Genomic DNA, 17,523 nt, shown 5'->3' on the forward strand with positions numbered 1-17,523 from the left:
GATTTTAAAACTTACTAAATTTGAAGACGTGCAAGTTAATTACCGTTAAATAAAAATGAACGATGAGGTTAGACATAAAGTTTATAAAACTATGAAAGAGTTTGACGCAATTTTGAAAGTACAAGAAATTTAACGCAAACCAATGAAACTACATATAGATTTGGTGCAATTTTACTTATTTTATTTAATTATTATCTAAATGTTTTAAAAAATCTTAATTATCTTTCTATTTTTTTAATAATATATTTATTTATTTATTTTAAATTTCATACAGGACTCAAATAGGCTAAATATGATGGACTTAGGACTTAGGAGGTATTAAACTACAATAATTCACTTTTTTTTTTTCATTGACATCAACACATGATTTCCGATATAAAAATAGAAACAGAAGTAAAAGGTTTATTCTTCTACGTAAGAGAATTAATGCCGCCAAGCCGATGTTTCTGACATCTGTAATTTATTTTATTTAATTATTTAATTGGTTCACGCAAAACCTAATTTGATTATTTGACTGATGTATGAATATGAACACGAATTATGTTGAAAAGAACACGTTATGTGATCGATATATATACGCACATACATATATTGCTATCACTCCCACCCTAATTTATGGTCTTGTCCTTTGTAGTTTTGAGCCACACTTTCTCATAGTATTGCTATCACTCCCACCTTAATTTATGGCCTTGTCCTTTGTAGTTTTGAGCCACACTTTCTCATAGTAACTGCTCCCTCCCTCCGTCTCGCATCTCATCTTATCTCATGTCACTTTCGTTTTTTTAAAAATAATTATACATCTTAATTTTATTTTAAAATTTTTAATTTGATTTTTAAAAAATTTAAATTAAACTAATTAATTATCTTAATCTTAATCTATAATAATTTATATTATAAGTTATTTATTTTTACTAATATATTCTGAATTATCTATTAATTATATTTATTCCAAATTCTCGTGTCTACAGTGATCTAGACATCCAACGTGGAACATATGGAGTATTTATTTATTTATTTATTGCAGATAGAATATTTTGGACTTTCGCATTCTTGTGGTAATTTCTTCTGCCATTTAAATATGTGTTAAAGCTTTGGTGTATAAATTTTAACATGTGTATTTTTTTTTTAATTAAAAATACAAAACTAATATATATTTTTACTAAAAAAATGAATCAACTTTTTTAAATTTTATTCTTTAATATAGCATCAACACGACAATAACGAGAAAGATGTCATTCATATTGAACCAGATTTTTTATGACAATAGAAGAGTATATATATTTATATAATAAAGTATGTTTATTTATTTTAAAATAAAAATATTATATTACATTTTTATTTAAAATATTATTCATTTAACCAAAAGAGTATATGTTCATATAACTTGAATATGTATTTTAATGAATATATTACAATATTATTTAATTATAATATAATATATAAATATTATAGAAATTGTAAGAATGAATTGATGAGGTGAGGTGAAAAACTGAAATAAATTAAATGTGTAAATATTTCTGATTATACATAAAGAGTATATAATATTTTATTATTATTATTATAAATAGATTATACATATATTTTTTGTTGATAAAACAAAAACATGCATAAATGTAATGGACGGTCGAGAGTATATTTTATGATTATGTTGACTTGAAGTTTGGTTTTGATTTCTTTAAAATTTAATATCGTTATGTTATACTTTTTTGTTTCACTTTAAAGTATCGTTTTTTTAAGTTTTACAATATATTAACAAGTAATAGATTTTAATGGTTAGTAAAAGTGTATAGAGTTTTGATATTTTTGCTATTTTGATTTTAATTATAAATTAATTGTATATATAATGATGTATTTGTAATTTTGGTAAAAATTTATAATATTTTAATATTAATGTATAATCATTTTTATTAAAAAATAATACTTTTAATTGGAAGATAAAAAATAATAAAAAAATATTTTAAATTAAGACAACATAAGTAAAATTTAGTGTAATTTTTTTAGACAATTAAAAAAATATAAAATACTCACTCCGTCCCACTTATCATGTCTATGTTGCCGTTTCTGTCCGTCCCACATCTCATGTCATTTTCATTTTTTGGAAAATTGAATCACCCATCTTAATCTTATTTTCAATTTTCTAATTAATTTTTTTTTAATTTTAATTAAACTAATTAGTTATTTTAATCTTAATAATAATAATTTATCTCTGTCCCTTGACCATCTATCCATTTTTTCCATCTTGGTCTCTCCCAAGTATCTATTTCCTTTTTTTTTTTTTTGGTTAGTAATTGTACTATATACATAACATTACAAATATCCTTTTAATTTACAATATATTACACAAATGTCATTACCTTTATATTATACAATACTAATATAGTTAATTTAGTCTTTTTACCTTTAAAGCAAATGAATATATAGATATGGGAAAGATGGAGTATAAATTAATTATTTTCAATAATACATTCTTAATTATCTACTAATTATATTTATTCTAAATTTTCGTGTCTATCGTGACCAAAACACCCCCACGTGGGACCGAGGTAGTACACTATAGCAGTGGGTAGAATAATCCCTTTAAAAAAAATTGCAAGTAAATAAGTCAATTATAGACTCATGAAAAATGTGAGGTTTGATTTGGCTAATAGCTAATAAATCAAAGAAAATAAAATTAGAATGTCTATAATCACAATTATTATATTCCGATTAATAACTCATTTCAAAGCTAGTTAATTTATCATTCTTGAAGTCTAAATTATATATATATATATATATATTTTCATAAAATATCTATTCAAGTCAAAATATACCTAATAATAATAATAATAATAATATAAAAAAAATATATTTTTAAATATTATACTCCCTCCGTCTTAGACGAATATATCTATTTGAATTTTTATAATAGAGTAAAAAATAATAATCTTTTGTCTTGATTGAAAGTATCTTTTTATTTTTAGTAAATTAAAAAATAATAGTAATATTTATTAATTAATTAGTAAAAATATATAAAACAATTTTGATATTTTGTCATTGCAAGTACAAAAAAAGAAAAAATAATAATAAATACTTTTGTATGAATTAGGAATATTTTGATATTTATAAATTATATTTACTATAATAGGAAAAAAAATTAATTTTGAGCATGGCACACATAAAAATGAAAAAAAATGATACATTGAACAAATATTTTATTAATCAGTGGAAATATAAAATTCTGATATTTTTGTCATTTTTACTTTATGTATATATGTAATGATATATTTTTGTAATATATGTAAAAATTAAAATATTTTTTTATTAATATGTAATTCTTTTTAATATATTAAAAAATTGATACTTTTGAATAAAAATTACAAAAAAAAAAAAAAAAAACTACTTTCAATTACAGAGAATGAGCATAAAACATTTAATTTAGTCCACATTTTAGTTATTGTTGAATAATATAGGTGTGTTTGGTTGTTCAGTGAGAGGCCCAATGACAACAGATCTCCGATGGCAATAGTGTGTTTGGTTTATACTTTAAATTCAAATGAAGAGTGAAAAAAAATATCAAAATATCAAAATATCAAAAATTATATGTACCGTATCAAAAAATATTGAAAATATTAATATTTTGGTATGCAAAAATTTCAGCATACTCTAAGGAACTTTTTTGGTATAGTAATGGTATATAAATAAACAAATATATCTTGTAAAAAATAAATGTATTTATATACATATTTTATTTTTTCTAATTCAATTTATGCCCATTGTGTATAAATATATATTATTTATTTATTATATAAAAATTATAAATTTAATTTTGTTCATATTAAATATACTCTTTTATTAAATATTCAAAACATTTTTAAAATTATTTTTAAGTAAATTTATATTATATCATTCCGTTATTAATAAATCAAATATCTCATTTTGTGAGATAATTAGTGTTTTTTATTGCAAGTACTGTAGATATTGAATAATATGGAAAATTTGTATATAATCAATTTGTGATATGGAAAGTTGGTAACATATTTTCTTATAATTTAAAAATTTTATAAGGTTCTCATGCTGTATAAAAATATTGCAAAAATTTTCTTAAAAATTGAATGATTTTTTTTTATCTCTTATTCTAAAGTATTACATGTAATCTCTTACAAAAAAATTTTGCGCAATATTTTTGAAAATATAAGAAAATTTAATGTAATTTATAAATAATGAAGATTTTTTATACCACATAAGAATTATAAATACCTTTGCGGAGTAATATTGATTTGAGTTATTAAGTATAAATCAAACATAGAGTTTCTTTGTTTATAGAGTAAACTGTTTTTCTAATATTGTATTTGACCCATTTATCATTTTAGAAGTTTAACTGGACCATATTTGAAAATAGTTTCGTAAATAAAAAAATTTCACTAAAATGATTCTCCAGTATCGGATTCGTCATGCTGGCATGTTGTTGCTGACGTAGTATTGACGTGGCAGACATGTCATCTCCATGTAGATGTCATATTAGCGACACGGGGTATATTTTTTTTATTTTACAAAATTTATTGATAAACTATTTTTTTAGTACCGTATATGATGTCTTTTATCATTTTTAAGATATTTAAATGGATTATGTCCTGAAAATAGTTCTGTAAGTAAATTTTTTCCTCTAAAATAGTCTTCCGACGTGACGTCTACATGACAATGACATGTTAGTCACGCCAGTGCCACACCAGCAACGGCTAGCCAGCGTGGCGAGTTCAGCACAGGATGATCATTTTAGTGAAAAATATTTACTTACAAGACTATTTTCAAGCACGATCCACTTAGGGTGTGTTTGTTTGGGTATTTGGATTTTGAGTTGAGATTTGAATTGTAAAAATTTAAATTTGAATGGTAAAAATTTGAATTTGAATAGTTGTATGATGTGATATAAATAGGTGTTGATGTGATGTTTTAAATGTAAAATTGATTTTTAGTATAATATAAAAATAAAACAAATGTATTTGATTTGATGTTTTTAGAGAAAAAAAATGAGATGAATATATATTTAAAATCAAACCCCTTAAACAAACCCTTAAAGTTCTAAATGATAAAGAATATTAAATACATAACTGAAAAAACAGTTTGCTTATAACTAGCATCTTTCTTAGGACATCATATTAAAAAGAAAATTATACTATTATTATTTTTTATAAAATATGTTAATAATTCTTAATAGTTAATAATAAAAAATTTTAAACACTAATATATTAATAATTTTTAATAGTTAATAATAAAAAAATTTTAAACACTAAAAACTCACCATTTATATTGAGTATCAATTCTTGATTGCATCTAAACCACCGTTCAAACTTTAAACCAAGGGTTTATTTACTTGGCCTTCGTGTTTAAATATCATTTGGATTTGATTTTCAATGATAAAAAATATATTCCATTCGTCTTATTTAAGGGTTTCATTTATTTTTTCTATCATTGTACGTAACATTTAAAATATTTTTATATTTATATATTTTTTTCCACAAATATCACTTTAGTAGTATTACAAAACAATAAAAATATTTTTGTCATTTTTTTTTAATTTGTACAATGTTTTCATATAATAATTAATATTCAAATATCAATATAAAAAAAAGTAAATAAAATCTTTAAAACCGAAGGACATAATATATATTTATACTTGAATAGTAAAAAATAATAATAATAATAATACTTTAAACTAGTGTGTTCTTTTAACAGAAAAAATATATATATTTCCAAAAATATTAATGTATCACGTATATTCATTATTTTTTTATATTTTTACCCAATTCTCCGCTTCATGTAAAATAATTCTCCTTTAAATTATCTCACATAACAAAAATATTAGAATCACACACAGAACACAAAAATAAATGTAAATACAAATCAAACATATACTATTTTTTTCTTAAATAAATATCTCATTTAATATTTATTTTTCATTCAATTATTTTATAGAAAAAGCTAATCTAAAATGTATTAAAGGTGTATTGCCCTCCTTTTTTTTTCAATATTTTATAATAAATTGATAATCGTTCGGGGGTAATTATTTATTATTTATTTATTTTTTTTATGTGATCTACAAAAATTATGTATAGTCTATTTACAGTAAAATATTTTATTCATTTGGAATTTTATTACTCCTATTTTTATAAACAATATCAATTTATTATTATTTTTTATATTTATCTCATTTTTTAAATTATTTCTTTAATAAATTTTTGATGATACTCTTACTTTATTTTTTTATATCTACTATACTTTTTATATTAAAATATTATTATTATTATTATTATTATTATTATTATTATTTCATTTTCATACACAATCAAACAAACATAAATATCCCGAATCAAGAAAGTATAATATTAATAAAAAAACAATTAATAAAAAAACAAGTATTAAATTAAACAATTTTTAAAATACCCTAGAGTGTTACAAATTTAAAAAAGAAAAGTTAAAACAAAAATTTCATATAAAAATAATTTCAAAAAAAATAATTGACATAATTATTGAATAGCATACGAGCGCGTACAAACCATCTCTAATGCTTCGGCTATCAAGGTCGAGAAGCTTGCGGTGGCGTGAAAAACACCCGGCAAGCCGGTTTGTATGTTGTTCAGCGTCATCGCTCGGGTCACCTCGACCGCCTTCGAGTGTTTAGCTATTTCGTCGTCCACCCGTCGTTGGCATAGCGCAAGCTCAGCCTTTTTCTCGGCTAACGGGTCCCGTGTGTCCAATGCTCGTCCGTTATCATCGCCGGGAGGTTCCACGCCGACCAACGAGTACGAGTTGTAATACTTCTTCTCGATGGATCTAATCGAGGATTTCTTTCTCTCGAGCTCCTTGGCCGCGGCTTCGCCTCGTTTTTTTATCTTTACTTCCTCCGTTTGCTTGGTAAGTATCGAGCTGACGACATTGTCGAAGCTCTTGATTGCTTCCGATGCGACGGTATCGGGCACGCGGTCGAGCGCGAGTCTCCACTCATCGAAGAACGCTAGAACCTCGCGGAAGTCGTTTTGGGCATTGCTTGGCTCGACGGTTACGGGAAGGAGAGTGAGTTTGAACCATCCGTAGAGGGCGCGTATAAAATCGCGTTGGAATTTTATTAGACGGCAAAAACTCGAGTGCCACGACGATATCGCGGACTCGAGATCGCGGGTTGCTTGAATTTGCATGTCGGAAGTCGCCGCCCCAGTTTTGGCGGTTGTGGCGACGAGACCTCGGACTTGTTGCACCACGTCGCTTTGGATTACGTGAGATTGGTTCATCGATCTCCACATGTACATAAACCTATATTCGAAATAAAATTGTTTACGCGCACGATTAATCTTTGTAATGTAGCGCGTCGAGTTTAATTATTCAAAGTAAACACAGCCTCGTCAGTGGAACCGTACCCGTGACATAGCTCGACGAGTTGAGGAACCAAGTCGGAGTCTCGTAGCCCAACAATGGCAATCGAAGTAGACGACACGGCTTGAGATGTAACCGAAACCAAAGATTGCAACTTCTTTATTGACGCCTTCGTCTTTACCAATTTAGCTTCGTCTTCGCCGCGATACTCTTGGGCTTGAAGTACAGATAGTTTTTTCTCGTGCGCGAATTTAACACCTTCTCGAGCCTACAACAATCGAATTGCGCGCTGATTTATTAATCTAATCGACAATGAGTTTAAATGAATGAAGGGTATCTATTACCTTTACTTCTTGATACAATTTCGTCTCCCACGCCAAGAGACGGTCCAAAGACGAGCATAGTCCTCTCGGACCGCCACATTGTTCGATCGAGCTCATTTCTAAGCGGTACTTGACCGTCAACGGAGGTTTCGATGTCCAGGTCGAGGTCAGGGAATTTAGTATTCCGTTAGAATGAAGGATTGTTTCTGTAAAATAATGTCCAAAAAATTATTGTAACAATGTAGTATGAACTCAATGTAAGAAACAGGGCATTCTTGTAATGCTGACTTACTTCTTAAATGCTTGAAGTTCCGGTCCAGCTGGGCCCGGCCCGATTCGAGAATCTCGGAGACCGGATCGCCGGCTGAAGCAGCCTTGTCGAAATGCTCCTTGAGGGCCGATGCAATCTCCACCAGATTTTGATGCCTCACCACGATTTGACGGTCAGGATTCGCCGTCGATTTTCCGATCCGACGGTCAGGATCGGACGCCTTTTCCCAGGCTACGGTTGATCTACTATCCGATTTGTTGGAGGATGAGGTTTTCCGGTAATCAGACCGGCGGCGGAATTCCGATGCTCCTTCTTCTTCTTCGTCGTCGGAGGATTTGGTCGAACTGCTGCTTGTGGTACTGCTGCTATGATTGTCGTGGTCTCCCCACTCGCTGCACTGCAATTCCTCTCTCTCAGTCGACGACGACTCCTCCGGCTCGCTCCCCCAATTTCGAGAACTCCGGCGGGCGTGGATTCCGGCGGAATTGCGTGAGTTGGATGAGTGATTCGATGCTCGATCGTCGAATTTGCTGTGAATCGACGAATTCCGGCGAGGAAATCCAAGGTCGCGAACGATATCCATGTCGTCGGCGTCGGAGTCGGTGTAGTGATGACTGTACTTGAAGTTAGGGTTGGCGTCGTCAATGAGAGGTTCAGATTTCTGTGATTTATCAAATTGGTGGAAGAAATCGGAGCCCGGCGGCGATGGCGGAGGGTAGAAATGGTCCCAATTCCACGTCGACGACGCCTGAGAAGGGGTGGTCGCGTACGTCGAGTATGCCCTAAAATTGGACTCGAAATTGGGGATAATCGGCGGCGGGGAGGAGGATAAGCTCGAATCGGAGAGTATATGGGGAAGCTTAATCGGCTTCCGCCGCCGGCGCGGCAGCTCCGGCGGCGGCGTGTTCGGAGAAAATGGAGGAGGAGGTGTCGTCGGGGCGTGGTCGGAGACAGGCTCGCCGTGGGCGAACGTGAGGAGCGCCGAGCCGGTGATGCGGAGGGAGCGGCAGTAGTCGGAGTGGGCGGCGGCGAGGTGGTGGCGGGCGTGGACCGCCTCCTTCATGAAGCGGCGGCGGTCCTTGCACCGCCGGACGGCGTCGTCGGCGTCCAGCTTCGACGGCGTGCAGCCCATCGCTTTTCCGGCGATAATTTATTATTATTATATTGATATATTTAATTAATTTTTGGAAGACACTGTATAGTGGTAGTTAGAGTGATTGAGGTAGAACGATGATGTCCATCATGTGCCTTTGTTGCACTTGGCTTGGCTACTTAAAGAAATTGGTTTCTAGTAATCATCAGATACTGCCAAAATTAATTTTGTTGTCATTACAGTTTTACGATTATATTTTTTCATTAGCCAATATTTAGGTTGTCATTATTATTGTCGTGGTCCTGTCATCAAGTTCAAGGAAGCCTTCAGGACCTCAGCTCCAGATGGATTTTGGGACTATGGGAATCCACTCACTTTGCATCGTGTCGAAAATAATATTGAAAATATCTAAATTTTGATATAAAAAAATATCTTATTAAATTTTGATATATACTAAAGTATTAAATCATTTTAATTTCACTATTTCATTATATATCCCAAAAAGAAAATTTTGCATATTATTTTTATATTTTAGTATTTAACATATTAATATACATTAATAATTAAATATATTATATCAAAATTATTATTTTTAATTTCTTTTAAAATTTATAGAACTTATATTTCATTTTGAGAATTCAATATAAAATGATATATATCGATGCCCGAACAATTTAGTCTATTAAATTATAGATACAGTACAATATACAATATTAAAAGTAATGATATTTCAAAATATCATACTCCCTCAGTCCCGCAAGAATGTTGCTATTTAGTTTTTGCGTTATTGTACTTAACATTAAAAATATCTTTATATTTGAATAATTTACTCGACAAATATCATTGTATTTGTATTATAAAAGACTAATAAATATATTTTTGTCTTTTTTTTTCTTGATTTCTACTGTGTATTAATTAATATTTAAAGATCAACACGCAAAAAGATCATGACAATCTTCCTGCGGGAAGGAGGGAGTATTAAAAATTTTAATACCATATGTACTACTTTAAATTTTGATTTGATTTGGCAATGGGCAAAATCCCCATTGATGAGGTAGGCGATGAGGTTCGTGGAGTAGCTGAGAATTATCTGCCTTGAAGATGATGGGTGTAATAATTAAAACACTTATTGAAACTTATATTCCAAGAAATTTTGGTGGAAATTATGGGTGCGGTCCATATGTAGTCAACAACAAAATTATTTATCCCACTTAGACGAGAGAAGATGCTCGACCGAGAGAGCAGCTCCGTTTAGACAAAAGTCTTTAGAAATTTTTGAAAATTTTAAAAAAATAAATAAATAATTATAATTTAATTCGATATTTTGTAAAAAAACTATAATCGATGAAATATTTTTAAAAAAATATAGTGTAATAATAGACGTTGTATAAATTATTCATATGTGCTGTTTGTTTCATTTTATATGTATATTGTACTAATATAATTAGTATGTTGAAATCAATTACTATATCATATAAAAATATAGGTCATTTGCCATGGTTCGCCTAGTATGATTTGTCTATCGGGCCTAATTTACAGGGTATTAGATTCGGACGGAATTTTTACCCAGTGCGCACTTTCGGGTAGCGACCGCGGGTTCCCATGTCATTAAAACAAAAAAATACTCAGTTGGTTTGTGCGCAAATTTTAATGTGATATGTATTTTTTATATTTTAAAATAAAAAATCGAAAAAATTACTTCTTCCATCCGAGTTAATGTGTCCGCGTTAGACATGATAATTTAAGTAAAATATAATTAATAAATAATTAAGAAATATATTAGTAAATTTAATTATTATATAATAAAAATAATTATAGATTAAAATAAATAAATAGTTTAATTAAAAAAATTATAAATTATAAAATATAAAATATGATTAAAGTGTATAATTATATTTCTAAAAGATGAAATAACAAATTATATTGAACGAATGAAAAAAAATAAAAATAAACACTTTATATAGAATGAAGGGAGTAATATTTTTAACATTAGTTCTACCAATTGTTGCCAAAAATAATAATTTTTGATATTGCTATTGGTAAATGAATAAAATGTTTCAAAAAGTTTAGATAATATTTGAAGTAAAAGAATTTATTTAGTTTTGATTTCAAAATTAAATTTTTATTATTTAATTGGTACGATTTAAAATAAAAATGTATTATATTTTCTTAATAAAATATAAATAAAAAATTTAAATCAAAACCTATCAAACAAAGCTAAAAAGTAAAGAAAGAAAACATAGACCCCTACTTTAATGAACTGTATCTTTTTTTTATTATTATTAAATTTATATGATATGGAAACTAACGGCCGTTATTCCAAAGTGTGCACTAGGTTGAACATCATTTTTATTTATTGGGAAAATGATATAGGTTTAGAGATTAGAGAATTTTACAGGAAAAAATCAAGAAAACTTCATAAATAATATGTGTATGCAATATTAGGATTTTTATTAATTTTATATAATACTCTCTCTTTTTCAGATAACTTACCTTAAACATTGGAATTTAGAAAGAATATCATTAATAAATACTTAAAAATATATTACTAAAAATAATTAGAATACAATACAAATAATTATAAATTAATATTACAATAACTAATTAATTTAATTACAATAAAAAATTAAAAACCATTCCAACAAATTAAGACCATCTTCAATTAAGTTTGACACATATGATTCATCTCGCTTGATTTTATTTACAAATCTAGCAGTACATATATATGATTAAAAATCCTTGTATACCATTGAATAATGAGATAATAAGTATGATTAGACTCTTGAGTAACAAAATATTTCATTAAATTTTAATGCAATATACTTGATTAAAAGATATATTTTAAATATTTTTTTAATTCAATATGAATATCATAATAAATAAGATATATTTAGATATGATTAGGATAAGTTGAAATTTTTAATATTTATATTTATTTATTTATTTAATAAATATAACAAATAATATATTACGAGTAAATCTACTTTTAAAAAATTGAGAAAATATAAATAAGATTGAGTGCACTAAATTCTAAACCCTAAACCCTAATCATTTCCTTTTTGTTACCAAAAGAGGCATTGAGAAGGAAAAAAAAAAAAAAAAGAAAAAAAGAAAAAAATCATAAGTAAAAGTATTTTAGTCCAAAAGTGGTTGAGTGTGATGAAGAATATAAATTCTGACAATATTATAGATTAATATTATTAATGAAATTACGAATGAGCCCCTTAAACAGAATATCCATAAAGACCTTTCTGTTTTTCTTTTTAATTTCTAAAAAAGATAAAATGCCAACATGAAAATAATAAATAGCATTTTAAAATTTATACAGATTTTTTTTTTTAATTTTTTAATTAATCGGAAACTTATACCGAAATTTAAAATTATAATTAGGTGTTTCTATACAATTTTAGTAACAGTTTTATAATCTCTAATAAATAGAATCGTAAATATAAATAAATTATTATTTTTTTTCATAAGGATCTAAACAATTAAAATATTTTAGTAATTAATAAAAAAATTCGAATGAATATTATTAAAAAAATATTATTAATAAAAATATAATAGCTTTGTTTACCCAATATTTTTGCATAAAATAATTTTTTGTGTGATACGAGGAATTGTGTCAAAAATATAAACTATATTACTCTCTCCGTCTCATAAGAATGATACAATTATCCATTTTTGTCTGTCCAAAAAAAATACCATTTTTTAATTTAGTAATTGATTACCTGCCAAACATAATTAATATTTTTACAACTTTTAATATATTTCACAAATGTCATTACTTTTTTTATTACACAATCTAATATGGACATTTTTGTCTTTTTCACTATAAACCAATCTAATAATAATATTAAAAAATTTACATGCAAAAAACAAATGTTACTATTTTTGTAGGACGGATGTAGTATTTTAAATGAATATTTGACTTTTTGTAATGACTTTTGTATTTTGATTTTTGTATAAAATAGAATGTCTTTTACTCCTCAACGATCTATCCATTTTTTCATTTTGGTCAACCTCATAACAAAATATAAATTTTAGTAATTATACTATTTACTTAACATTACAAATATTCTTCCAATTTACAATATATTATACAAATGTCATTATTTTTATATTATACAATACTAATAAAATTAGTTTAGTTTTTTTACATTTATTTCTAATGCATCCCAATATAATATTAATATTTTTAAAATTTCGTGCAAAAAGTAAACAGATAGATAGATATGAGACGAATAGAGTATTATCTTTTGGGAATTGCAATTGAAAAATAACTCTAGAAGAACATATCGAATGTATACTCCATCTAAATTATTTTTTCCGAGTGCACTCTGGATAAATCTCAGCCAAGTTTAATAGCATGCAAATGGACTCTCATTCCACGTTTTTTTTTTTTTTTATATTATTATTATTTTTATATGGAAATTCACAATTGCTACTTTTCAAGTGCGTTTTGAGTAAGCTCTCAATTGAACTTAATAGTATGCAAACTGACTCTTTTCCTTCAAGAATTCGCAGTTCCTACTATTCGAGTGCGATTTGGATAAATCTTCAATCGAGTATACTAGCCTTTAATTAAGTTCGATAAGATAAGTCACACTGAGTGAATCATCGTTGCAGACAAGAACGTGAAGACATCATAGCACATAGGAGAAGAAGGAATAAATTTAAGAAAGTTGACATTCCAACATTACTATTGCATATTTACATTGCATCTTGCATTTGGATTCCCCTTTAATCCCCTTTTTAGTTTTTGTCTAAATAAAAAATAATAATAATTCAATTCAATTCTTTTAAAATCTTTTCCTTTAATATGTGTTGATCTTTGGAATCTCAACCATAGATCGATCCCGATAAAAGGATGTTCCAATGTGAGTGAGGAAAGACATTGTTCTATCTATGTCACGTGAAATTAAAATAAAAAAGAAATACGTTATAAATAAAAATAATAAAAGAAATAACAATATGCATAAAGAAAACAAACATTAGTGGACGTGAAAGTTCAAAAATAAAAATAAAAAAATGGTTGAAGTTTGTGAAAGGGTACTTTTTCATCCTTTTCCATCTTCCCATATCTTCTTCTATTCTATTTAATAGTGCTATTAGGTTGAACCACATGTTAATACGAATATACTATGGAATATTTTTTATTTAATATTGTCTCATATTTTGTTCAACTTTAGCTTCAAAAGGTTTTTAAATTATTAAAATGTATAACATGAGAAGATTATATAGAAATTTTTATTTGAATTTCTTATATAAATCTAATGAATATGTATATATTAAAAATTACTCACAATCAGTAAAAAATATATACTCATTCCTTCTGTATCATAAAAATTGTTTGTAGACACAGCATTTCAAGAGAAGTATAATTAGTTAATAACTAGAAAATGTATCAATAAATTATTAGTATTATTTTTTTTATAAATTAAGATTACTATAACTAAATAGTTTATTAAAATTAAATTTTTTTATAAATGATAACCTTTAATGTAATTAAAATATATAATAATTATTTTTTTTTTTAAATAAAGAACAAATTACATGGAACAAACGAAAATAAAAAAAAAAAATAAACATTTTATATAGAATAGAAGGAGTATCAATTTGTGACAGAGAAATGAATATCCCTCGCAAACAAATTTGCAACAAAAATTTTAAAATTAAACTCCGGAGTCGAAGAAATGATTTAGCATGTATTAAGCATTACATTCCATTCTATCTCTACTTATGGTGAAATCAAAATTCAATAATAATAATAATAATAATAATAATAATAAAGGTGAAAGGGAAATATTAGAAGACCAAATTAGATGAGGGACATGCAAGAATTTTACTTTTCCCCGGACGACGACCCATGCATGCAGATAGAATCGACACTCTTTATATATATAGAAAGAAAAGAATATAAAAGAAATTGGTCCCTACCACGGCTGCCTTGCTTTCGCAAGCACGAGGCCAGTTAGCTTTTCTAAGATGCCTGCCTGCCCGCCGCGAATGGATAAAATACGGTCTAATACATACATATACATATGCATATATATTTATATAATCGAAGGAAATTAGTGTGCGTTTTTCTTTTGTTTTAAACCTCCGCTCTACAAACTCAATTGTGCAGTTTTCTGAATAAAGAATAGACATAGTATGCAATCCGTTACTTCATACATAAATAAACCTGTTATTTAACTAACAAATTAGGAGAATTTTCAGTTGCCATTTCTAAAAAATACAAAATATTTTATACAAAAGTAAAAAATTCAAAAATTTCAAATACTCATTATAATTAAAAAATCACTACAAAAAGTCAAATATTCAACATAAATTAATATATTTTATATTTTTGATACAATTCTTCGTAATACACATACCGAAAACCATATTATTTAAAAATGCCAGGCGATCGTACGGACAAATTACGAGAATTTTCAAATGCGATTTCTTAAAAATTATAATAAAAAATATAAAATATTTTATACAAAAATAAAAAAAAGTCAAATATCTAACTCAAAATAATATATTTTATATTTTTGATACAACCTATATCACATACCAATAATCATATTATCTAAAAATGCTTGGTGAATGAAATCATTATATCTAATAGTGAATTTTTTGTACTCCCTCATTCGTCTAATTATATGTTCAAATATTTGAAGCCACCGTAAGGAATGATCTATAGGTGTGGGGGTTGGACGTATGACCGCGAGATCATCGCCTAATTTGCAGGGTATTAGGTGTTAAGAAAAATGAAGACATTTTTTTAATGACAACTTTAAAAAAAAATAACATAAATTTGTATAAAAGAAGAATTAATAGATAATAGACCATAGTTATTAGGGTAATAATTCATATTATTATTCAAAATACTTGTATTATATTTGGTTGTTATTCAAATAAAATTTACTATCCTGATAAATCTAACGTTCTACCATTCATCTAGTTTTAAATCTATTGCAATCATAATAATAAGAAATTTTACACACTAATATAGCCATAGTTCTCTTTCAAATGAGTATTACCTCCTTATATTACAATATTTAAAAGAGTTTGTTCTTTTTTTCTTTTTTATTTTTTTCTCACATATTTTTTTTTTTCAAAAATTAATATATTATACACATTCATTATTTTTATATTTTATATATAATACTACGCACAAAAAATATATCTTCAAATAATTTTTACAAAATAAACACACCCTAGGTGTCTCAAACTTATCAATTAATCATAATGAATAAACAGTAACGGAACTAGCCCCTAACGGGGCGAACGGTTAATTTTCGACATTTTATTTCAACCGATAGTTTAGCTTATTTCACTACTATTAATTCAACACAATTTTATCTTTTTTTTTACACTAAAGTAAAAATTATAAGGAAATAAATTAAAAAATAAACGGAAAGAAGAAAAAATAGAAAAAAAAAATGATAAAATTGTAGTGTAACATTTAGAATAAAAAATTGTGTTTTTTATATTAAACATTTATAATAAAAATTATTATACTCCTATATTATAAATTAAAATAATGTATTTAAGGATAAAATAGAATAAAAATTTTTAATTAGTAGGGGCAAAATTACATAATTAGATTAAAAAAACTTATTCTTACTTAAAAAAAAAAAAAAAAATTTAAGTTTGGGGGATAACTGCACCTAGTATCTTTACTAGGTCTGTCGCTATGAATGAATATCATGTTTACTCTCGGTCAACTTAAATGATTTTTTTTTTTTTAAAGTAAATAAATGTGTACACAATGGTATGCCATAATAGCAAAACTAACAAAGAGTTCATGGAACCAAGTTTTATAGGCACCATATGATCCTTAAAACTTTTAAGTGGCATACTTTTAGTCAATGATCGCAAATTATTGATTTTGTGTCAATGTATTTAATGACCATTTTATTTCCTTTAAGACATTCTTCATGGTCAAGCATTCAATATCGATATACTCTCTCCAAATATTTATTTGCTTTTACATATAAATTTTTTAATATTAATATTCTTTCCGTCCGTCTATGGTCACATTTATCTTTTGTGTTATTGTATTTAATATTAAAAATATTCTTATATTTGTATAATTTTTTTTTTTGTACAAATGTCCTTCTATTAGTATTATAAGATACTTTTGTAATTTTTTCTTAATTTGTACTACGTTTTAATATAATAATTAATATTTTAAAGATTAACACGCAAAAAGTAAATGAAACTCTTATAGGCAGACGAAAATAATATTATATAGTACATATCAATATAAAAGGACTAAAATACTCTATTATGTAATATAAAAATAATGATATTTGTGTAGTAAAATATATTATAAATAGTACGAGTATTTATAATATTAAATATGTAGTACAATTATTAAAAAATGCTTTATCTTGAACGGACGAAAATAAAAAAAATAAAAATCTTCTTTTGAGACAAAAGATGTACTCTACTGTTCTTGACCATAATGCAACAAATTTATCACTATACAGTTTAAT

General features: G+C 26.8%; 1 protein-coding gene across 1 annotated transcript; it reads right to left on the reverse strand.

Annotated features, from left to right (window-relative positions):
* Window positions 1-6,372: 6,372 nt before the first annotated feature.
* On the reverse strand, window positions 6,373-9,172 carry LOC127252721 (nitrate regulatory gene2 protein-like). Its single transcript, XM_051277024.1, has 4 exons — window positions 7,963-9,172; window positions 7,692-7,876; window positions 7,392-7,615; window positions 6,373-7,287 (listed from the first exon to the last, which is right to left on the reverse strand). Exons 1-4 carry the CDS (start codon window positions 9,071-9,073, stop codon window positions 6,504-6,506), a joined length of 2,304 nt encoding a protein of 767 aa, XP_051132981.1. The 5' UTR covers window positions 9,074-9,172; the 3' UTR covers window positions 6,373-6,503.
* Window positions 9,173-17,523: the final 8,351 nt, after the last annotated feature.

Source organism: Andrographis paniculata, unplaced genomic scaffold (genome assembly GCF_009805555.1).
Source record: "Andrographis paniculata isolate CXL003 unplaced genomic scaffold, ASM980555v1 Contig46END, whole genome shotgun sequence".
Classification (NCBI taxonomy): Eukaryota; Viridiplantae; Streptophyta; class Magnoliopsida; order Lamiales; family Acanthaceae; genus Andrographis; species Andrographis paniculata.